The sequence below is a fragment of the Hemicordylus capensis genome, chromosome 1 (assembly GCF_027244095.1).
Source record: "Hemicordylus capensis ecotype Gifberg chromosome 1, rHemCap1.1.pri, whole genome shotgun sequence".
Lineage (NCBI taxonomy): Eukaryota > Metazoa > Chordata > Lepidosauria > Squamata > Cordylidae > Hemicordylus > Hemicordylus capensis.
In genome coordinates this window covers 441,862,618-441,886,398 of record NC_069657.1, presented here as the reverse complement: position 1 = coordinate 441,886,398, position 23,781 = coordinate 441,862,618, and the positions used below count along the sequence as shown (strand labels likewise).

At 46.2% G+C, this 23,781-nt stretch overlaps 1 protein-coding gene across 2 annotated transcripts in view; it reads right to left on the bottom strand.

Annotated features, from left to right (window-relative positions):
- ACYP2 (acylphosphatase 2) overlaps nucleotides 1-23,781 on the bottom strand; it is a 131,343-nt gene that overhangs the window by 28,798 nt on the left and 78,764 nt on the right. Inside the window, exon 4 of one of the 2 annotated variants that reach the window (XM_053245794.1) lies at nucleotides 1,889-1,951. The exons of the other annotated variant lie outside the window; for it this stretch is intronic. Coding sequence (XP_053101769.1) covers nucleotides 1,889-1,951 — 63 coding nt within the window. The remainder of the gene's footprint in view (nucleotides 1-1,888; nucleotides 1,952-23,781) is intronic. 2 annotated transcript variants of the gene reach the window in all.

Sequence of the window (23,781 nt, the reverse complement as noted above, 5' to 3'; positions counted from 1 at the left end):
ATTCATAATAGTCATCATGGCATCTGGTGGCAATGCATTCCATAAGCTAACAATGTAGAAGTGAAGTATACTTTTGAGTCTATTCTGAATCTTCTTCCTATCAATTTCATTGGGTCACTCCAACTTCTAGTATTAGGAGAGGATAAGAAAAGTTCTTATCCACTTTCTCCAGACTGTGCATCATTTCATAAACCTTCATCCTATCCTCCCCCCTTATTTGTCATTTTTCCTAGACCAAAAGTCTCAGATGCTTTAGGCTTAGGATGGTGCTCCAACCCCTTGATCATTATGGCCATCCTTCTCTGCACTTTTCCAGCTCTCTTCCTTCTCACTGCAGAATTTCTCCTGAAAGTCTGATTCAGACTGAATGGTGGAATCAAAGATTACTCGGACTCTCATGGAACTTGAAAGCACAAACTTTGAATCTGGCTTAAAAGCATACGAAACACTTCTACCAATTACTGACTTAAACCCATGGGTGACAGAACTACTCTATGCATGCACCAGACAGGAAAGGAATAGACAAAGGCAGGCAGCAGCAGGAGTGTGTAGAAAAAGGCAGCCAAATGATTCCTGCCTCCTTAAAAACAATATACCATGCTTGGGGTGAGCCTTTAGCACAATAGTGTGCTTGAATCAGAACTGTGTGTGTGTACACACATTTTTTGCATACTTGAGACTGATGTACAAGCCAAGAATCTTGGATCTGCTACTGAATCTCGCAGCCTCAGAACCTCAGCTTTGCTTTTTGTTGTTGCTGTCATTCAAAAGAAGCAAGTTTCTAGTTCTCCAGGCTGCAGAGAAAAGTGTGAATCTGTGTGTGGGCAAAGCCTGGTGAAATACGTTCTCTGGATGATCAGTTTTCTAGTGTAATGGATGTGTAGTTGATTGATTGCAAGAAGTCCAGGCATCTTTTTTCAGGGAATTGCTTCTAGGTGTGCATGAAACGCATCTTGCATTGTGTTCCAGTTCGGAACGGAACACAAAATGTGCAAAATGTTCTATCGGAACACCCAGTCAAGCTGGTCGTTCTGACGGAATGACCCCGTTCCGCTGGACTGTTCTGGCCATCATTTCGTAATCCAAAATGGCAGTCAGAATGTTCCGACTGGAATGAGGTCGTTCTGTTCCAAGCTCGGAACAGGCCCCCTTTAAAAAGCTGTTCTGAGCCCAAGACCCTCAAAACGCCCCATTTAGAGGCAGAACCTTCCATTATCGGAATGTTCTGCACATCTCTAATTACTTCCAAAGCCATCACATTCTCCCAATGCTCAGAACATTGTTGGGAGAATGTGATTCTTTCCTTAGCTAAATTTGCAATCTGGAACAAGTGCTGGGTGCATGGAAGGTGGTGATACGAATGTTACAGGCACTTCTTCAGTGGTGCCTACAATGTGACTGATATGGAATCGCACAACTCCATCTTTGCCCATGCCGTGGTGTGACTCTAACATCAGAATTCAGAGTGCAAAGATCAGCCCAGGAGCTGAAAGTGATTAGACTCAAGAAGAATAGTTGATCTTCTACAAATCTAAGGACACCTTTTGACATCTTTATATTTATATTATTTTGAAACAACTTGACAAAGATTGCAAAACAGATCAGGTTTCTGTTGTGGTCACCACGGGCTTCTATTTATATACATGTTAGTGATGTGCATGATTTTTAAAAATCTTCTTATAGATTTGTATTTGTATTTTTGTATCCTGACTATTTATATTTATTACACTCTTATACATTTTGCATTTCTTGTGTCTGTTTTCATCACTCTTGGATATCTGTTGTGTGTTTTGTTTGGTCTGTATTATGGATCCTTATACGCCCTACTGTTGGTGTCCTTATAATATGGAAATAGATTCACCACCAGAAAAAAGTCCTCAGACTTCACCTTAAGGTAGAGAGGGCAGATTCACTCACAGGCTTTCCTTCTGCATCGTGTGAGCAGTACCAACTGTTGATAGATAATGAAGGAAAAAAACATGAGTCAGGCAGTCGTGGACACAGGAGGCAGTGCTCCTATGCAATCATCCTGACTGGGCAATCCATTTGCATGGAGGAGGAGTGGGTGCATGCCTCTCCCCTCGCCCATGCCTTAAAAGTAACCTATGGGATTTGGAAGTCAGCACAAAACTTGACACTCACTTCCAATCCAGTGCTGCTCTGTGCCCCTTCAGTATACACATGAAGATCCAATGCAAGCTGGTTTTCCCATTCACTTCTAGGAGCAGAGGATGCTGCCTTATCAGTAATGTCGACACTGACTGGCAGCAGACATCAGAAATGTCTACACTGATTGGCAGCGGCTCTTCAAGGTTCCAAGCAGGAGTCTCTCCCAGCTGTCCCTGGAAATGCCAGAGATTGAGCCTGGGGCCCTTCCAGTAGAACAGAGGCTCTGCCACTGGACTACAGTCCCATCCCCAAAGTGGAGCTAAAGCCCCACTCAGTGGCCAGGAGGCTTTACAGACAGCACTACTGCCCCGAATCTCCTTTGGGAGAGAGTGTGAGTTCACACACCAGCCAAACTTACCCTGAAATCCATTTGAGATCCTTGGACCCACTCCACACACAAGTCGGGCTTGGTGATGTGAATTCTAGCTTATCTCGAGGTATTTCTGGATTTTTAAAAATGCTGATTTTAAGCGACTTTTTCTGAAAACGCTGGAGCAAACAGGGAGAGGCACTGATGTAGAATCATGAGCATGATAAGAGACATGGTCTCTTCAGAAATGCAGATCTATCTCTGCAGGGAACTCCACCCCCGCCCCGCCCCCGCCATTGGCTAGGAAGGAAAACACTGACACCTGCCATGTGTACTTGCAAAAACGAAATCCGAGAGCAGAGGGGAGGGGCTGCTTCCCTCAATTCCGCGAATGTACTTCGAAGTGGCTTCTCCCAACATTTACCCTGAAGCCTGAAGCCAAATGCGAATAACCTCCTGGGCAGCTCTCTGCGTGCTTTGGATATGCAAAGCAATCACCTGTGCAGTGTAAATGGGACAGCCTTTACAGGCACAGGGTATCTTGCACATGGATCTGATTTCCCATGTCTGCTCGACCTAGCAACAAGAGAGTGCCTCCTAATGGCTGGGAATTGCTCTCCAACTTCTCTGGAATGAGATCCCCATCAGAGCTTGGAAAAGGTGACACCCCTCCAACTCAGAGGAAAGCACTGGAATGTTGTGAGGAATAGGCAGAACCCGCTCGATAGGCCATCTTTTAGTGCTGTGGTTCCAATTTGCTGTTACTTTGAGGAGTGCCCAGGGCTGTCTGCATTGCTGGCTAGAGGGAAACACACCTCAAATTGAATGGTTTCATCAGTCTAACATTCTCAAGCTAAAAGTTTTCAGTCCACTCTCTTGCATGCACATCTGCTTTCCTTTAAGTCTTCGTAAGGTTAGTTCGGGGCACCTATAAGACTGTCAAGAGCTGGGTCCCCTGGGCTATTTTAAGTGTTCGCCTTTGTGGGTCTAAAACGAGTTAAGCACTCAGAAGACATCACTTTGCCAGAGTTATTGGTCCCTGGACTGGAAGTGTCAAGCGATTACATAAAAGATATTCCAGGAAGAAGAGAGAAAAGGAGTAAGGATAATATATCCTGCAGAGAAAATATACACATACCCAGCACACCCATGCATGCTTTACACAAGCATGCAACAATGTTGATACCTCATTCCTCTAGGGGAAATTCATGTATGCGATTGATTGATTGATTGATTGATTGATTGATTGAGTGAGTGAGTGAGTGAGTGCCATCCAGTCGGTGTCAACTCTTAGCAACCACATAGATAGATTCTCTCCAGGATGAGCTGTCTTCAACTTGGCCTTGAAGGTCTCTCAGTTAATGCTTGATCCTAAAAGGCAGAAGCTATCCAGCACTTCAATGTCTTCACTGTCAGTTCTGAGGCTGGTTGCTGTACCTGTTGTCATTAGTTTAGTCTTCTTTACATTGAGTCATAGTCCCATTTTTTTCATTGTGCTCCTTGACTTTCATTACTAGAGCCTGCAGATCATCCACATTCTCAGCTATCAGAGTGGTGTCGTCAGCATAGCGCAGGTTATTGATGTTTCCTCCTCCAACTTTAAAGCCACACTCATCTTCTTCCAGTTCAGCTTCTCTCAGTATATGTTCATCATATAAGTTGAATAAATACAGAGGAAAGTATACAGCCTTGTCTGACTCCTTTGCCGATCTGGAACCAGTCTGTTTCACCATGTTCCATCTGGAGTGTGGCTTCCTGTCCTGTGTATAGGTTTCTATGTAGCTGATGAGAAAGCAGATATGCATCACAATGCTCAACTGGTCCCAACAGAAGGGCTGGATGTATCTTTGAAGCATGTTGGAATATGCTTCCCTATCCAGAGCCACCAGTTGTCACATGCTATGAGAAGGACCACAGCTCAGTGGAAGAGCATCTGCTTTGCAGGCGGAAGGTCTCAGGTTCAATCCCTGGCAGCATCTCCTGGTAGGGCTGGGAATGACTCCTGCCTTAAACCTTGGAGAACTGCTGCCTGTCAGTGCAGACAATACTCAGAGGGATCAATGGTCTGATTCCGCACAAGGCAGCTTCCTATGAAATCTATGGATGTTTTGTTTTGTTTTTTAAAATTGTTGCCCAATGTATCAGGAGCTACTATTTTATATTTTTCCCTGAAGTACTCAAGGAGGTTCACATACATTAGCTAATTATGACAACCATGTAAAGCAGGCGAGTATTATGGTCTAATATTATGGAGGCTGAAATGTCCTTGACACTAACAAAGACCTTGCAGGATATTTATGTCAGACTCCCAGGGGACGAGGTGGGCTTCTAGCCCTTCTTGGACTCCAGAATGACATAAGTGTTGGAAGTGAAGGACTCTGCGCTGCCGCATGCCTCAATGACAGAGGGGGACAGATTAGTGAGTCAGAGGGCTAGAGGGGTCAAGACATTGGTCATCCCTTCTCTCTACTGCTCTGACATAATCCCTTTGATATGTAGACTGCTACTCTCAGGGACTTCCTTCCTTCTTGCCTCTCTCTCTCACTTCCTTCCTTCCTTTCTTCCCTCTATCACACACACTCACCTCTCTCTCTGTGCACCATGTGTGCAGACATGCAGACAGCATCTCTCTGCATCCAGCTAGATAGATAGATTAGAGATTCTATCTCTCCACTTTCCTATCTAGAATGGAGTTCTCCAATAAAGACTCCTTATATTGATTTAAAACTATGAACTGGCTCCAAGTTTTTTTTTACTGCTCTCAGCAAACACTCATGCCTGGGCAGACTCTGCTCTGTTTTGCCTCTGTGCACTCTGCTGTAATAGAAGGGTATCTCTTACCAGAAAGAATTCCCAACATTGAGCACCCCGCAAAAAGGTCAGCCTCAGAAACAGCCTGGGGACAAAGGTTAGCTTGTCACCTGAGTCCTCCTCCTCCTGGCTTGCTGCATTCAGCCAGTTCCCTCTCCTGGAGAACTACTGACTCCCATACTCTGAAGCAGCCCCTCATCGTCAGCTGCCTTGTCCTTAAATACCCCAGTGCGGAGCTGACAGGGCTTAAAGCCTACTTCCAGCCCCGCCCTCTTCCTGACCTTGCTTCCTGTTTCCTGCCACACCCAACCTAGTTGTCTCCCTAGAGCTGTTTCCTGCCGCTCTCCCTGCCTTGCCCGCTCAACCCCACTGGGATCTGACCAGCCTGGGTCCTTCTCATCCCCCCTGCCCCCTAAAGGGAATGAAAGCCTCAAAGGAGGGATGCCACACCCTTCAGCAGACTCCACAGGGCCACCCAAGCAACCACGTAACATGGCATCCCAACAATTTATGTGACAAATATATCTAGCATTTGTATCCCATATATTTCCCCCAACCCGGAGTCCAGCACATTCTATGATGCCACTAAGAGGTCAGGTTCAAGCCGGCTTCCTCATTCACTTCAGTGGAGGGAAAGATTCTGGGTATTCATTTCTTTGCACATCTCCAGCTGCCTACTCTATTGGAGTAAATAAAATGAGCATGTTTTTAATGGCTGCGGATAGATCACCGTTTGCAGAGTTGCTTGCTTGCTGATAAGCCAGGATGGTTAGTCACAATTTCATCTGTGAGACCTAGCAACAGGAGAGTGTCTCCTGATAGCTGGGAATTGCTCTCCAACATTTTGTAATGCGATCCTCATCAGGACTTGTGGAAGGTAACACGCCTTCAGCTGAGATGAAAGGATCTGGAAACAGCAAAAAGCCATTTGCAATGACAGTATCAGCGAGAGGAAGGTGTGGAGGGCTGAGAGTCTGTAGCTAGAGTGAGTCGAAAGTGAAGGTGCTGCTTTAGGGATCTGCAGAAGTGGATCTAATAAAGAGTCAGTGGATTTGCTGCCTGTTGTATGAGTGCCTGTTTGCATCCACTACACTCTGCTCAAAGACTTGTAAACACAACAAATATTACAAAGGCACTGTATGTCACCAGGGTGCTTTTCCAGACTAGCTGCTCAACAGCAGCAAAATGCCTCCGTTCAGGCAAGTTGCATTCAGAACATAAACAGCAGGTGGAGCAGCCTCGCAGCAACTAACAACCCGAAAAAAACAGCAACTTTCCCACGCTGGATATACGACGTCCTTGCTCTATATTGCAGCGATTAAATTTGCAACAAGCCATTAGAAATGTGAACAGCACCCTTCTGTCTGTGTAGGGACTGTGGTGTCACAATGCAGGAAGCGTGGAATCACACTTCCAAGATTCATCCTGACTCCATTGTAGGGTCTAGTCTGGAATGCACCCAGTTCTCCCTCATCCAAAGGACACAAAACCTGCAGTGTTGTCTCTGGAACTCCTCACCATTCAGAAGCATGGAGTGTATCCCAATCACAAATGAACACCATGGGACTCGCTTGCCTTAGTTCAGCAAGAAGGGGTTCATGTAGAAGGCAGTTTCCATCTGCAACCAAGGTGGATACAGACGTGCATCCACACAGGCACTGCAATACACATCTGGGGCCCCTGGCCCAGGTGTGCATTTGGGGCAGATGTGCATTTTGCTGAAATGAGGATGCCTTTGACTCCACAGATGGACAGAAGAATGGGCAGCCTGTCCAGTGCATCACTGAAGTAGTTGAAACCACCAAATGAGGCTGGTTTTCCTCTGGTAAAATGTACCAACCCATTTGCCGACAGTATTGGTGACTGAATATTTCACACTGTGTCATGCAACAAAAATACCAGGAATTAGCAACTCACTTGGCACTAGTATTTATATAGCACTCAAGCCTTGTTGCAAAGCACTTATCACCGGGGTAACAGGACACAAATGGAAGTCTACTGGGAGTAGTAAGTCAGGCCAATTGTGATGAAGTGCTTGTCAAGTCCAGTGATGGATTCCAGGCATTCCAGGACCCACAGATAATGGAAAATCTTGATAAGGTGATTTCTATGGGTCTGCTAATCTTTTGGATTTATTTATTTTTTTAACCCACAAACTAGGTAGGAGGAAAACCTGGCAGGTGACAGTGGCAAGTTATTGAAAGAGCTCAGAGACTCTCTGGAAGCCATTATATCTTTTTCACCCTCTCATCTGTAAGAATATACTGTCCAAAGGTGGCCCCATGGCTTAGCTAAGTAGGCTGGCCAGTCTTCCATTGTAGCACATGGATGTTACATGGAAGGTCTGGCAAGCTGAGTTATCCTCTCCCTCTCAAAAGACTTTATACATGTGCCAGGAAAGGGAGAGTTACTACAGCCCAGAGCTGTAGTGCCTCCATGTCATCCTCCCTGCTTGTTTTTGTGCAGGTGCCAAGCAGAGAACTGAGCATGGTGTTCTGTTGTGCTGTTCTGTCTTGCACAGTGGGGGGGAAACCAGGATATAAAGAGAAAATATCAGAGCGAGGACATTCTCTTCACAGGGGCATAGAGACCATTGCGATGGGGTGCAGCTGCAGCAGGGTCTGCCAGTCACCTCCTCGATACTAGGGATGTGCACAAAACAAGATTTGGATGCCGAATCGCAGCACATCCCTTTAACACGGAGAAGAGCAGATTAATACCTGTTCCTCCACCGCCCACACCACTTCCTTAATCATGCCCCTCCCCAGCTATCATTGCATGCCAGCAGCGCTCTCCCCCGGCTGCCCCTGCATGACGCCGGCACACACATGGGTGGCCTCCATGCAAGCAGGGCAGCTCCTAGATTGTGGCTGTGGAAAGCCGTGTGTGTGTGTGTGTGTGTGTGTGTGTGTGTGTGTGTGTGGGCACTGAGTAGGGATGTGCACAAAACATGATTCGGATGCTGAATCTCAGGACATCCCTTTAACACATCCCCTTTAACAAGGAGGAGAGTAGGTCCATACCTGCTCCTCTGCCACTTGCCACCACTTCCGCAACTGCTGTGCCCCTCCCCCAGCTATCATGGTGCACCAATGGTGGTGGGCTGGCCGTCCAGCCCCTGGGAGGAGGAGCCAGAAAGTGTGGGGTGGGGAGAGAGGAAGCGGGCCTGCCAGCTGGCCTGCCAGAGAGTGCAGTGAGGAGGCCAAGAAGCAGGGGGAAGCAGCTGGCCAGCTGGCCAGCCAGAAAGCCAGGCATCCCGGCGAGGTAGTAGTGGGGAACAGCGGTGGTGGGTGGGCTGGCCGGAAGTGCACATGCTCTGCGCCCGGCCCAGTTAGTACCTTTTAAAATCCATAACACCACTGCTGCCACCCTGTGCCACTGTCCAATGCCACATAACATCCACACCCACTGTTCACCCTATACCCATCACTTACCTGACTAATGTGCACGTGTGGCCAGTAGCCATTTGAGGGGTTAGCCCAATTTGCTAGGCTGACCCCTCAAATGGCCACCAACCAAGCATGTCATTAGCCAGATAAGGGGGTGGTGGTGCAGGCTCCACACTGAGCTGGCCAGTGGCACAGAGTGGCAGCAGTGGTCTTATCCTCCCTCCCTCCCTCCCTCCCTCTTTCTTTCTTTCTTTCTTTCTTTCTTTCTTTCTTTCTTTCTTTCTTTCTTTCCTACCCCAAACCTCCGTCTCTGAGAGGTTTTCAGCAACATAAACAAATTAAAAACAGAAATTAAAACCTTTAAACAATTTAAAACTGCAAGTCTAGTTAAAAAGCTTGGGTGAACAAATGTGTCTTTAAAGACTTTTCAAAAGTTGTCAGAGATGGAGAGGCTCCTATTTCGGCTGGGAGCACATTCCAGAGTCTCGGGGCAGCAACAGAGAAGGCCTGTCCCTGTGTGGCCACCTGACGAGCTGGTGGCAATTGCAGACGAACCTCTCCAGATGATCTCAATGGCTGAAGGAGTTCATAGCGAAGAAGACATTCTCTTAATGTCCTATGGATTTAAAATCTTGTGGATTTTTTAAAAGGTATCATCTCCTTCCTCACGATCACCCCTACATTGCAGAAGGTGGCTATGTACGGCTAGGGTGGCAGCACCAAGCGTGCCCCCTCCCCATGCCCCCCCCAAGAACTGGTGCCCTAGGCAACTGCCTAGGTCTGCCCAATGGACGGGCCTGTCCTACATGTTACACAGATGTGTTAATCATAAAACAGAGAACTTGCATTTTGGGCGGTGTAAAAATACATGAAATAAATAAATAAAAATAAAGGAAGATTTAGTTGGCCATGGAGGAAATAGAGGATTGCCTAGCACAGGGGTTGTCACACTTGGGTCTCCAGATGTTGTTGGACTACAGAGGCCTTTGGCTATTGTGGCTGAGGATGATGGGAGCTGTAGTCCAACGACATCTGGGGGCTCATGTTGGAGAGCCCCTGGCCTAGCACCAGCAGGACAACTTAAATAGAAAGAGAAGCATTGTCCCTTTAGCTCAGCTTCAGTCCCAGCAAACAAAATGTTCACACAGCAAAACGAGCACCCTCAAGAAGAAAACTGTAATTTGACCTACCAAAGTGCAGCTCATCAGGCAATAAACTGATGTGTAATAAGCTGTTATAAAGTCAAAACAGATGAGACCCAGATTAAAGAGTCCAGTTTGACCTTCGCACCACAGGCTGTTCAAAAGCCTGTTCCAATTTTAGAGAGAGGGACTGAGACAGTCATTCTACTGACTGGATGAAAGAAAAATCTAGAATGGGAAACATATGATGCTTGCAGCATATACTAGACTACGCTGGTAGATTGACATCTAGTGTGGGGATATAGAACTACAAATTTTATAGGAAACAATAAACTTGAACACCCACCTCTTTGAATTAAGAAAAGGTAGACCTGGGAAATACAGATTAAAAAATAGTTTCCCTTTATTCTTCTTCAACCCTTTAGTCCTGTTTGTTTTTTATATAATTTAACAGTTGATGTTCCACGTAAAACTGAGCTGAAAGTGTCTTGCACATGAACAAAACATAAAATATAAAACTAATAACAACAACTGATAATTAGGCATTGCCTACTTAGGCATAAGTTAGGCATTGCCTAACTTGTCTTTTTAATTTCAATGGGAGTACTTTGAGTAATTTTCTTCATCATGTCAGCCACTGAGTCCATTAAAAAAAACCCAGTATCATATACATTCCTGATTTGTCTATACAGGAGGCCCTCTATTCATGGGGGTTCCGTTCTTACCTATAGATGTGCATATGGAAACCTTGAATAAAGAAACCACACCCCTATCAGAATCCAGGGGTTAGGTTCCTTAAAAAATAACAACTAGGCTAATTTCACCTATTTTTTTATACCACGGATAAAGAAACTGGATCCGTCTGTGGATATGCAGAACAGCAGATAATGACAGCCTCCTTATGTATAGCAGCAATTATTAGCATGGGGGCAGCAGGTCTGAGAGTGACATATGCAAAAAACAAGACATGCTACTAGGTCTTGCAGGAGGTATTGTCCTGGTGATGAGGGTATATAATCTAGGGCAATCCAGACCTTATTTGGGGGTGTAACCCTTTTGTTCCTAACTTCTGCTCACGGCCTGAGGGCATCATGTGTTAAAGCGACATGTGCAGAAATAACGCTGTGGGCTAGAGAGAATGTTTGTGCATCTCAAAAGAAGTGTCTTCTGGCCACAGATGCGTATGAAATGGAGTAAGTTTGCTTTGGGTTGCAAGGCTTATTTTGGGTGATATGTAAACTTCAGTTCCTTATTCAGGCACCTCATGCATCTCTATAGTCCTATTCAGATGCTTAAAATCCCCACAGTAATTTTGTACAGTGGTGCAAATGGGTGGGAAGTCCCGCCCCCTCACTACTGTCACTCACAGACAATCGCCACCTCCGCTCACAGCAGCGTTTGTCTGAACAGGGAAGCTTTGTATCTGTGATGGTGGATGCTTCTGTGATCACGAGGCTGAATCACCCCAGCCTCACAATCCTGGAAGCTCCCACCAGCATGGATACAGAGCTTCCCTGTTCAGACAAATGCCTCTGTAAGCATGTGTGGTGCAATATTTGTCTGTGAGTGACAGGTCGGGGTGGGGCTTCCAACCCGTTTGCACTGCTGTACGCAGTTACAGTGGCGCTTTTAAACCTCTGAACAGGTTCCAGTCTAAGAGGGAACTGGGAACTAGGACCAGCTTCAGCTTCCTGAGAACTTGTGACATGCCAGAGACCTTGAACTTTCAGACAGATTCTCCTGCTGAGCTAGGTACTTGGCCCCTTAACCCCCACACGTATTAAATGTTACTGTACATATATCCTGTTCTGCTGCCAGGTCAACCTTTGCAACTTGGAAATCTCAGAGATTACCTGTACCCAGAGAGCAAACTAAGAACCATTTCCAAATACAAGCTCTGCTACTGAAGCTTCTCACACAGCCTGGCTGCTGGTTGCTAATTTTAGCTGCAGCATCATCGCTGGGCTTCTCAGAGCTAAGAATCCCCCTTTATAATCCTAATGTATGTGTCTGTATTCAGGCGTCTGCAACCTAATCAACAGCAAGAGATGGTTGGGTTGGTGGAATTTTTGTTAGGATATATATTTAATGGAAGCTACCCCAATGCATGTAAGAAATGCTGGCTGACACCCAGACTCATGTTCTATCAGTGGAATGACACTTTTGCAGATGGAAGGAGCACTGACTGCAGTAGCATAAGGATGTTTTCTGCTGGTGCAATGCCCCTACCCCACTTGCAGAAGCGACATTTCAACCATGGATATCAGTAAAATTCCCAATCCAACCATCTCTTGCTATTGATTCGGTTGGAGGCACCTGAATACAGACACATACATTGTGATTGTGAAGGCTGAAGAACCCTCACGGACATATTTTTTGGGGAGGCAGAAGCAGCTACAGAGGAACAGGGGATCACTGAGAACCACCCCTCCCATCCACGCATGAGTGGAAGTATTCTCTTTTCATAATTCTTTATTTGGATGTCAGCCATGGTCAGTTATTCTAGAAATGCCCCTGACTTGTTTACACATTCAAGGAGGAAGAGAGGTTGAACCCATCACCATCATAGGGCCTTTTTATACGTTCCCTTCAGGGGAAGCATGAGTGACGAGAGTTATTGTCATTATGTCCCTGAGGTAGATTCCATATTGGAAAATACATTGACCCAATGGCAATTGATGTAGAGGAGGGGTGCACAACCCAAATGTCTCAATGGGCCAGAAACGACCATGATGTGATGTGTAGGGTCCATGGTCAGTTTTCAGCACATTAATGCATTACATTCAGAAATTTAATTGCTGTTTCCCCTTCCAGCAAACCTACCACCTCTTTGACCTTGGAGAGCAGTGCCAATAAACCACTGAAACTCACCTTATTACTCTGTAATGCCAGGACGGTCCAAAATAAGTCTGAGATCATCCATGACTTGTTGGAATCTCAAAATAGGTCTGAGATCATCCATAACTCAGGCAGCCAATCAGAGTGCCCAGAGGGTGGGGAAGTACTTTTCTTTTAGCTACTCAGAAGAACCCAATCACCATTTTGGTTAGAGGGTAGGTTGGCTGCCTTTCTGATGCTATGTCTTATCTTTTGCTGGCTTCTTTGGTTAGAGGAATGCAACCTCTGCTTTCTCTTCCTTGCTCTCTGATCTGATCTGTATGCAAAGCAAATTCCGAAAATAACATGCCATAAAACATTGGAAGGAACAGTAAACTGGAAGACTGGACTAATTAAATTAGAAACTGGCATAAGAAGCCAGAAAGTTATTTTAGGGAATATGTATGGATTTCAAGGTCCAAACTGCTTCTCAAATAATTATAGAACTGGCTTTCCATGTGGGTGTGGTGTATGGAGAGAAGGAATGGATTCTGTTGGAAGGAAAAGAATATTAAAAATCCATTTGCTATGAAAAACTAACCAGGTTTTCCTCTGGATTGTGGCCAGTATCTGTAACATTAATATGTCAACTGGAGGTTATGATTCGTTGGGCAAGGATTAAGGAAGTGATCTCTATTTTAAAAAACCCAAATATTTATTGCTTGCTAGGATGGACACCCAAGCTAAGCAGTGGACACCCAAGGAGGGCAGAGAGCGGCATCTAGCTGTTCAGCAGGCATGGAGTAGAGAGAAGGTGTCCCCATGAATCTTTGCTTCCCATGGTATCCCCTAAGTTACAGGATGTGGTTCATAGCTGCAGCAAGCATCCATGAAAAACCTGTGGTTTTTCTATTATTTATGTATGCATTTTTTAAATAGCCAGGCATGTGACTGGTCTCTGCTTTACCTGTGGCGTGTGTGTGTGTGTGTGTAGCTTGTGCTTCCTCCAAGAAGCCCAGAGTTGTGTACATGGTTACATTTATCCTCCCAACAACCCTATGAGGAAGATTATGCTGAGAGATAAGTAACTTTCCCAGAGTCACCCAGTGAGTTTCAATGCTGAATGGGGATTTGAACTTGGATTTCCCCAGTCTAGTCCAGCACACCAAACACTGCACCAGTCTGGCAAAGAGTATTTTCTTCTTGTTGTTATTTATTAGTAGTACTATTCATTTTTGAAATATTCAGGCAGACAGAACTGCCCTGTTGATTTCAGAATGCATTTACTCTCCACAGAAGCAGCCTTTTGTAGCTGGCCTATGCTTTACTTGTGGCTTGTACAGTTCTTTGTGTGTGTGTGTGTGTGTGTGTGTGTGTGTGTGCGCGCACACACACTTGTGTTTTGATCCTGCTGTGTTAGATACAAATCTACATACTACTGCAGTCCAGTTAAAACTGATGTTTTCCATATTTCTCTGTATCTCTGCTAATAAGCAATTGAGATTTGTTTGTACGTATTAGTGGTGTGCAAACAGGTTTGACATTGAACGTGTTTGATGTCAAACCACTTCGGTTCGACCATTCGGAGTAGAACTGAACCACCCCCTGTTCCCAAACCACCCCCGAACCACTTGTTAATACCTCTTGTTAGCTACAAATCTGCACTTTGCCAGTAATTGCTAAGGGATCTACCTAGACCTGGCTCCACCTCCACAGCTGCCTGCAATTGGCTCTGCTTCTCACTACCTGTGGCTTCACCCATCACCTGCCTCGCCTTTGCTGCCCCCAGTCCCAGGAACCACCACCAGTCACTGGTGTGAACACACACCAAGGTGGTTTATGGCCCAAGATGAATCTGAGATTCCTGTCTTAACATGGATTCACACTATCACAACACGAATGTCAATAACCCACATTAAACTTAAGTCTTCTTCACATTTTTTTAAAAGGACGTCGTACTTGTGTACACCATACAGAGTGCATCCAGAGGTCCCACCCCTGGTGCATCACTCACTCGCCACCACCATGCTGCTCATGGTTATGGTATCCATCTGAAGAGGCAAGCACCATAACCATGATGAGGGGTGCCCCAGGCTGCCAATCACGAAAGTACGTGCTGGCATTCACCTCTTCAGACAACTGCCACAACTGTGAGCAGTGTGGAGGGGACACGCTGGACGGGTGGGACTTCCAGATGTGATCCAGATGGCGCACATGAGCAGACCATCCTTTTGAGGAAAAAAACCATCTGAAGAGGGCTCTAGATTGAAGCTATTCTGTGAACTATTTAAGAGAGCATCTTCTTCACTATGAGCCCCACCGCCCATTGAGGTCATCTGAGGAGGTCTGTCTCCAGTTACCGCCAACTCATTTGGTGGCTACACAGAGACGGGCTTTCTCGGTCGCTGCCCCGAGATTGTGGAATGCACTCCCTGCTGAGATACGATCCTCCGCATCTCTGGCAATTTTCAAAAAAACACTTGAAAACCCATCTTTTCGCCCAAGCTTTCTCAGCTTCCTAAATTTTTAGGTTTTAATTTCTGGTTTATTTTTAAATTGTTAAATTGTTTTAAGTTTTTGTATATGTTCTTAACTTGTTTTATACTATTGTTAACTGCCCAGAGATGAAAGTTTGGGGCGGTGTACAAATTTGATTAAACAAACAAACAAACAAACAAAGCCAGGTCTTCCGGTGTCTCCTTGCAACGAGCAGACTGCATCTCTTTATTAAGTAGCCCATGCTTCTTCGGTCTCTTTTATAGTGCCAAACTGGCGCTTCCCTGATCAATAATGATTAATAATGTGCCACCTCCAGTCCATGTGTGTTCCTCTGTCCTTTCGCAACGTTACTCCAGCATCCTTCTGAAGAATCCTCTGTGAACACAGTGTCTCTTTTCTTTGCAATGAGGCTGCAAGCCATTAATTTTCTACATCGTTCCCAAGCACTCTTGAGTGCCTTTGTGTTGGTGGGGGAGCAGGAGGGTGGGGGTCTAAGTGGATCTCATTGTTGGCTATTCCCTGTCAAACGTTTAAGCTGGGAGGAGTGTCCCGAGGCCTGTCTGAGTGAGAAAAACATGCACTTGAAACTTAAGCCTATAAATCTGCAGTAGAGATGCCACTGCAGTGACATTGACCTTATAGCCCAGACCAATCTCTCTCTCTCTCTCTCTCTCTCTCTCTCTCTCACACACACACACACACACCACCCCTTAAGAGCCATGAAATTATCAGAACTGGTTGTGAGATTTTAAAAGGACATTTACTATTGCTGCCTTTTACACCCACAACTAAATGCGAAGCTGACTATAGTAATAGGAAACAGGAGGCTTGTGGGTGGGTTGAGATGTAGGCCAACGCCTCTGAGAAAAATATTTCAGGGTTTTATGGACAAGAAATTTGTTCTTACTGCTGTTCGCAAATCATATTTGATTCTGCCTATGAACTTTAGTTCGCATCTGTCTATTTGTTCTTGTTTATTGAACCCCTCCCCAAGCATACCTATCGGTTTGGGTTGTTTTAAAATTGCTGATGATGTCACTTTTCAGTTTTTTCCAGACAATCTGTCTTCTCTGTGGGTCTGTTTTGGAGTAAGGGCCCTTGATGGGAAAGTGCTTAATGTTGCCAACTGTCCCTCATTATGCAGGATGTCCCTCATTTCAAGGATGAAATGTTGGTCCCTATAGGGATAAATGCCCTCATTTATTCAATAACATTACATATATGTCAATGATGCTCAGGCTCTTGATTACCACTGCATACACCTCCCAGCCCCCGCCCCCCCAGCCAGCCCCCACAAACTTGTGTCCCTCATTCTGGCAATGACATGTTGGCAACCCTAAAAGTGCCCCCCATGGGGCCACAGCTGTATGTGGCCTGCATACAAAGTACAGGGCCACATACAAAGAGCACTTGCTTTCTCTGCAGAAGATCTCACACTCAGGCCCCGGCATCTCCAGGTAGGACTGGGAAAGACCGCCTTCCTGAAATTCTGAAGAGCCACTGGCATACCTGCCGACATGTCCCTATTTCCCCATAGAACTAAGCAAAGAGGCATCTTTCAAAGTGGTTATTCTCTTATATTTAGCGGGGGAGAGCAACCGGCCCTATCCAACCCCAGCACAGCATCCCTGCAGTGGCTGTTGCTGGTATCTGCCTTGTGTTTCTTTTTAGATGTGAGCCCTTTGGGGACAGGGGGCCATCTTCTTGATGTATTGTTTATTTTTCTATGTAAACCGCTTTGAGAATGTTGGTCGACGAGTGGTATATAAATATTATAGTAGTAGTAGTAGTAGTAGTAGTAGTAGTAGTAGTAGTAGTATGGCCATTGGAAATTAGAAAACGGCCAGAGAGTAGAGCATCTCACTTTACTGCCCATTCATCATTCCTCTTCTGCATCCTTCCCCTTTTCATTACTACCCCAGCAGTATGAGGGAGACAGGAGGGTGCAAGCCAGGTCAGGTGGCAGTGCCAAATGTTGCCACCACAAAGGAGGCAGTGGAAGACCATCTTGATGAGGCTCCTTGCCAAGTGGGGGGCCATGCCACTACTCAGGGAAGAACTGCTCTGATGAGGGAAGTGGCAAGGGGGGGCAGGTGATGTGACCGGGAGGGGACACTTTGCCACCCTCTTGGTACCCCAATAATCTGCTGCTTGTGGCAATCTCATGAAAGAATCTTCCTGACAGAACATCTCAGAACAAATTCCCAGCCAAAGAATTATTGAGCTCCCAATCCTGTCACACAAAATCCAATTCCTGGTTGCACCAGCCCAAATTGGGGGAGGAAAGACTTTTTTGTTGTTGTTGCTCTTGTTAAACAACCAGAAACCCTTGCGGATCTACTGCAGATCTCTCAATTATCTACCAACAGGTGTTGATCTACCAGGAGCTCCTCCACCAGGAGCCAGGGTGGTAGAGTGGTTAGATGGTTGGACCAGAACCAGGGAAACCTGGGTTCACATCCCCACAGGCCATGAAGCGCACTGATTGACCTTTGGCTAGTCTCTCTCAGCCTAACCTACCTCACAAGGTTGTTGTGAGGATAAGATGCGGAGGGAGGAGAACTATGTATAGTGCCCTGAGTTCTTTAGAGGAAGGGTGGGATTAAAAGATAATAATAATACCTTCTGTCCACCTCTGCTCTGAAGTATTATAGAAATGCTAAATATTATTACTTTTAATTTTTAAAAAATGCAGGTACTCCCCCTTTAAAATGTCTGAATACTTAGAAAGTCTTCTCCCTGAACTGAACTGAAATTACTAGTATTTCGTGTCATTTTTTAATGCGGGGAAAGCCATAAATAGACATTGCAAAAGATGGTATGGAGGTGTAAATGTTGAACATAAGAACAGCCCTGCTGGATCAATTCCAAGGCTTATCAAATCCAGCATCCTGAATCATACAGGAGGCTGTGTGAAATCATGGCTGTGGTTGATACCATCAACCTCTTTTATCTTTAATAATCAAGTGTGTACTTCATATACAGAGCCACCGAAGCTTTGTATAGCTTTGTATACATAAGCTTTGCGCAGGCCAGAGGTTGCCTGTTTGAATCCCCGTGGGTATGTTTCCCAGACTATGGGAAACACCTAGATTGGGCAGCAGCGATATAGGAAGATGCTGAAAGGCATCATCTCATACTGCGCGGGAGGAGGCAATGGGAAACCCCTCCTGTATTCTACCAAAGACAACCACAGGGCTCTGTGGGCGCCAGGAATCGACACCGACTCGACACTACACTTTATCTTTACTTCATATACAAGCTCAGCAGAAATGCAGTTGGCCCTGCTCTTACCTGCATCTCATCAAGGAGCTTTCTGCAAAGTAATCTGTGCCTCCTTAGATCATTTTATCAGAAGTTACAGTGCCCTGAAGGCCAATGTATTCACACTGGTGCTGGCTTATACGTGAAAGGTTGATTGATAGGACCTGAAGAAGTTGCACACGGAGCGTAAAAGCATCGGACCCACTTCAGTCAAAGCAATTAGCATGTGCAAATCAGACCAGTCAAGGGTGGGCATTAGGTCGTTCAGGAGCTACTGGGAGCTCTCCGGCTTGTCTGGGCCTGCTTCTCCCTCCCTTGCCTTCTGGTCAATAGAGCAAATCTGATTGGCTGGCTGAGTGAGGGCATGGCCACACCATTTTAAATCTCTCTTTTTGGGGAGGTGGGGAGCGGACTGCTTCTATTTTATACATTCATTCATTCAGTTTATATACTGCCCTTCCTAAAGTGGCTCAGGACAGCTTACATTAAAATCAAAAATACATAATAAAACAATTTTTTTTAAAAAAAAACAATTTAAACCAGATTTAAATTAAAATGAAAACTAGATATCATTAAAGCCAGACTAGAAAAGATGGGTCTTTAAGGCTCTCCTGAAGGCTTCCAAGGAAGATAATCCTCTTATACTGCATCCACAGGACAGGGGCGTAACAAGGCTGGAGTGGGCCCAGAGACAAAATTTTAAAATGGGCCCCTTGCTGATACACACACACACACACATACTTCACAATATATAGCCATGTGACTTGCCTCTGGGGGGGCCCTCGAGGCGTGGGGGCCCCCAGGCAGCCGCCTCCCCTTGCCTAATAGTAGTTACGCCCCTGCCACAGGGAACACGTTCCACAACCCAGAGGCTACAACAGAGAAGGCCCTATCCCAGGTCATCACCAGATGAACCGGTGGCACTTGAAGACGGACCCCTTCTGATTATCTCAATGAGAGGTGAGGATCTTATAGAGAAAGGACTCTCTCGGGTAACCCTGACCTAAGCCATTCAGAGCTTTAAAGGTAACAACCAGCATTTTGTACTTTGTCCAGAAATATATTGGCAGCCTGTGCAACTGTTTCAGAACAGGCATAATATGGTCTCTCTGGGATATCCCAGAGACCAGTCTGGCTGCTGCATTTTGAACTAACTGAAATTTCCGAACTAGGCACAAAGGCAGCCCTACATAGGGTCCATTGAAGTTGTCCAACCTGGAGGTTACCAGCTGGCATACCATTGTTTCCAGGTCATTCTCCTCAAAGAATGGGTGGAGTTGTTGAATCAATCGCAGCTGGTTTAATTTTTTTTTTTTTTAAGAAAGGCCACCGTGCGTGCTCAAATGAACTCTGTGAGGCCCTGGGCCATGCCAGGCCTCGCAGAGGCCATTTGAGCATGCACAGTGGCAGGCAAAATGGCCACCGCGCCAATTTACAGAGGCCCAAATGGGCCAAAAGGAAGGTTTTATGGGCCACGGTGGTGATAAATGAGGCCGGGGGGGACACTTTCATGGACACACACACACGCCTGTGGCTTTTAGGGAGCCCCCCGAAGGGGCTACAGGTACAAAAGAAATTCTTTTTTTTTTAATTCACAAACTGGTGTGGGGGTTCAGTTCTGGTCCATACAGAACTGGGGGGGGGTTAAGTTTGACTCCGAACCCCCAAACCAAACCGTCAAACCACGAACCCCCGAACCTGTTTGCACATCCCTAATTTACACATGGCTTCATGCTGCAGGGTAAATGTTGAGCAACACTGGCAGCATCTGAGGGAAGCAGCCCCTCCCCTCTGCTCTCGGGTTTTCTTTTGTTACAGGTTTGCATTGCATGCCTCCATGTTTTCCTTCTAGCCAATGGGGGGGGGGAGAGTGCACTCCTTGGGTAGGTACACAATGTTGCCTCCTTCTTATCATGTTAATGATTCTATATCAGTGCCTCTCCCTATTTGCTCCACTGTTTTCAGAAAAACTGTCTTAAAACCAGCATTTTAAAAACCCAGAAATACATCGAGATAAGCTAGAATTTAGAGGACAAAGCCCAATTTGTGTGTGGAGTGCTTCCAAGGATCTCGAATGGGCTTTGGGTACATTTGACTGGTGTGTGACTGCACACACTCTGTTCCAGAGGAGATTCGGGGTAACAGCCCTATCTATAAAAGCTCCAGAGTGAGACCCTAGCCCAAGCACACTCCCAAGCTAAGAACCTGGGAGTTCATAGGTTTCTCTTCCAAAGATTTCTCTCCAGTTTCTTCTGCCACAAAGGATCCCTCTTCTCACGAGCACATTCAGGTCTCTGGCAGACACACCACGCAGTGAAATGTAGGGGTTGAGCAGAAACCCGTGCTGCTACTGTGTGAGTAAACACTTCTGGGGCTGTTGTGGAACTGGGCAATTCCACTTTGACTTAAAGCTGTGCGAACACAATTGTGCGATGCAGCACCCATTATTTCCAATGGGTGCCGCATTGCGAAACTGCATTTGTGCAACTTTTAATCCGTTCTGCAATAGCCCTGGTGGTGTTTTACTCACCCACGGCAGTGTGGGCGGATGCTCAACTGCCCACGTTGTGCTGCATAGTGTGTCAGCCAATGTTTCTTCCTCCCTCCATAAGAACATAAGAACAGCCCTGCTGGATCAGGCCCAAGGCCCATCTAGTCCAGTATCCTGTTTCACACAGTGGCCCACCAGATGCCACTGGAAGCCTACAGCAAGAGTTGAGGGCATGCCCTCTCTCCTGCTGTTACTCCCCTGCAACTGGTATTCAGAAGCATCCTGCCTCTGAGGCTGGAGGTGGCCTTTAGCCCTCAGACTAGTAGCCGTTTATAGACCACTTCTCCACGATGTTATCCAAGCCCCTCTTAAAGCCAGTTGGCTGGCTCCTAGACATTATCTTACGTGCCATGTTGCATGATCTTTTTTTTAATTTAAAAAAATAGCTGCTGCTTTGCCCCCAGTCCAGATTGAAACTGCAATGTGGGGGGGGGTTCCCCCTCCACTTTCCCCCTGATGAATATTGTCCCACCCTCCCACAAAGCTGCTACTTGCAAATATTGCACTTTGCATCATTATTACTACCAGCAAGATGCTCACCAAATGGTAGGAATGTGGATGGAAACTCTTCTTTTGGGGGAGTGGGGTTGGCTATTTGCAAGGCCAAATATCCACTGCCCTTTCCCCTCCTTGTAGCACCATGGTCCCAAAAGTGCTTCTCCATGTTTATCTTCTTTTGAGTGCATGGGGACATCCAACTGCTCTCATAAGCACCTATTGCCTTCCACCCTGCCTGCATTCCGTAATAGCTATGGAAAGCTATGAAGCTGCCTTATCTGACACGCAAAGACCATTGACCAATGTAGCTCAAGGTCAGACCAGACACTAGGTGGCCAGATTTGGCTTTTAAAAAGCCAAATTCTGGCTTATGGCCCATTTGATCCACGAGTATACCCCTTAGGTTCTGGCAACTCCGCAAAATGCCTTTTGGCCCAGTACAGTTTGTTTGTTTGTTTGTTTGTTTGTTTGGAGGGGGGTGTTGCTCATCTTTCAGATGAACATAAGCGGCCACAGGGAAGAGTTCATTGTAGATGAAGGCACTAGTGGGAGGAGAGAGGAGATTTAGCCCTTTGCCACTGTTGCAGTCCAATCTGGCCTGGCCTCCCTGCAGCTGCCATTTGCCCTGGGAGGAAAACTGCCATGCCGATCTCCTGGGGTAAAGAGCAGCCATGAGTGCATGTAGCCCTCTTCAGATGTACGTGATGCTGTACGTGAGTACAAGCATGCCAAGATACTGTACATGAGTCCCAAACGGCTCTGGGAGTCCCACCTCTGAAGTTATCCAAACCCCTCCCAAAGCCCAGTTGCGCACCTAGGTAATTTTGGCCCTCGGGCCACCCCCATCACAGGCTTGCGACGATCTATTCGCCTTGCAGTTCTCAAGGGCCACTGGGCCAGACAGACAGGACCAGCGGTCGCTCCACCTGCCACCACCATCACGGAGGGGTGGAGGCCTACTCTGCTCAATGCCCACACCAGCCACACAAATGGCAGCTAAGTTATGGAAAAATCGGCAATTCGGCACGGTGGGACAGTGGTGGGGCGGGTGCGGGGTGGCAGCAAGAGGACCCCCTGGACATTTGAAGACCCCTCGGGACCTTGGAGCCCACAGACCGTCTCCAAGGTCTGGGGGCAAGAGCGCCTCTGTTAAAGCCATCCAGATTGTTGGCTGTCACCCCATCTCATGTCAGAGGATTCCACAAGTGGATTATGCATTGTGTGAAAAAGTACTTCCTTTTGTTGGTCCTACATTTCTTGGCAATCAATTTCATGGGATGACCCCTGGTTCTAGTGTTATACAAGAGGGAGAAAAATTTCTATCCACTTTCTCCACACCATGCATGATTTTATAGACCTCTATCATGTCTTCCTGCAGTCATCTTTTTTCTAAACTAAAAAGCCTCAGGTGTTGTAGCCTTGCCTCATAAGGAAGGTGCTCTAAACCAGGGATTCTCAACGTTGGGTCCCCAGATGCTATTGGACTTCAACTCCTATAATCCCCAGCCCCAGTGGCCATTGCTTGGGGATTCTGGGAGTTGAAGTCCAATAACATCTGGGGACCCAGCGTTGAGAATCCCTGCTCTAAACCGCTGATTACCTTGGCTGCCCTCTTCTGCACCTTTTCCAGTTCTACAATGACCTTTTTTAGATGTGGTGACCAGAATTGTACGCAGTACTCCAGGTGTGGCCACCCCATAGTTTTGTATAAGGGCATTATAATATTAGCCGTTTTATTTTCAGTCCCCTTCCTAATGATTCCAAGCACAGAATTGGCCTTTTTCACAGCTGCCGCACATTGAGTTGACACTTTCAACGTGCTGTCCACCACAACCCCAAGGTCCCTTTCCTGGGACTTTTACAGACAGGAGGCTTTACTGTGAGTTTTCTGGGAGGCTTTCCTGCGAACTTGAAGTTGTCCCAAAAAACCAATCCAAATAGTGGACTTTTTAACCCCAGACATAAATCGGGCTAAGTTAGAATGCACAGTCCTAATTTGGGGAAAGCCAGAAGCTCATGTGGACTGGTCCCTGATAGCTCGCTGCGACTTTGGGGTAAATCCAGCTGATATGTGGGCTCATACCCTCCCTTCCAGAGGAGATGCGAGCTAAAAGTCATGTCTGGATAACAACCAGGTCATTCACCGACAGCTCAGATCCCATCAGCGTATATGTGAAGTTGGATTTTTTGGCCCCAATATGCATCACTTTACACTTGCCAACACTGAACCGCATTTTCCTTTTCACTTTAATATACTGTTCACCTGCTGTGAAACTGCTGTGAAACTTTGAATATAAGGCAATTAACTGTCGGAATGAATAATAAAACAAC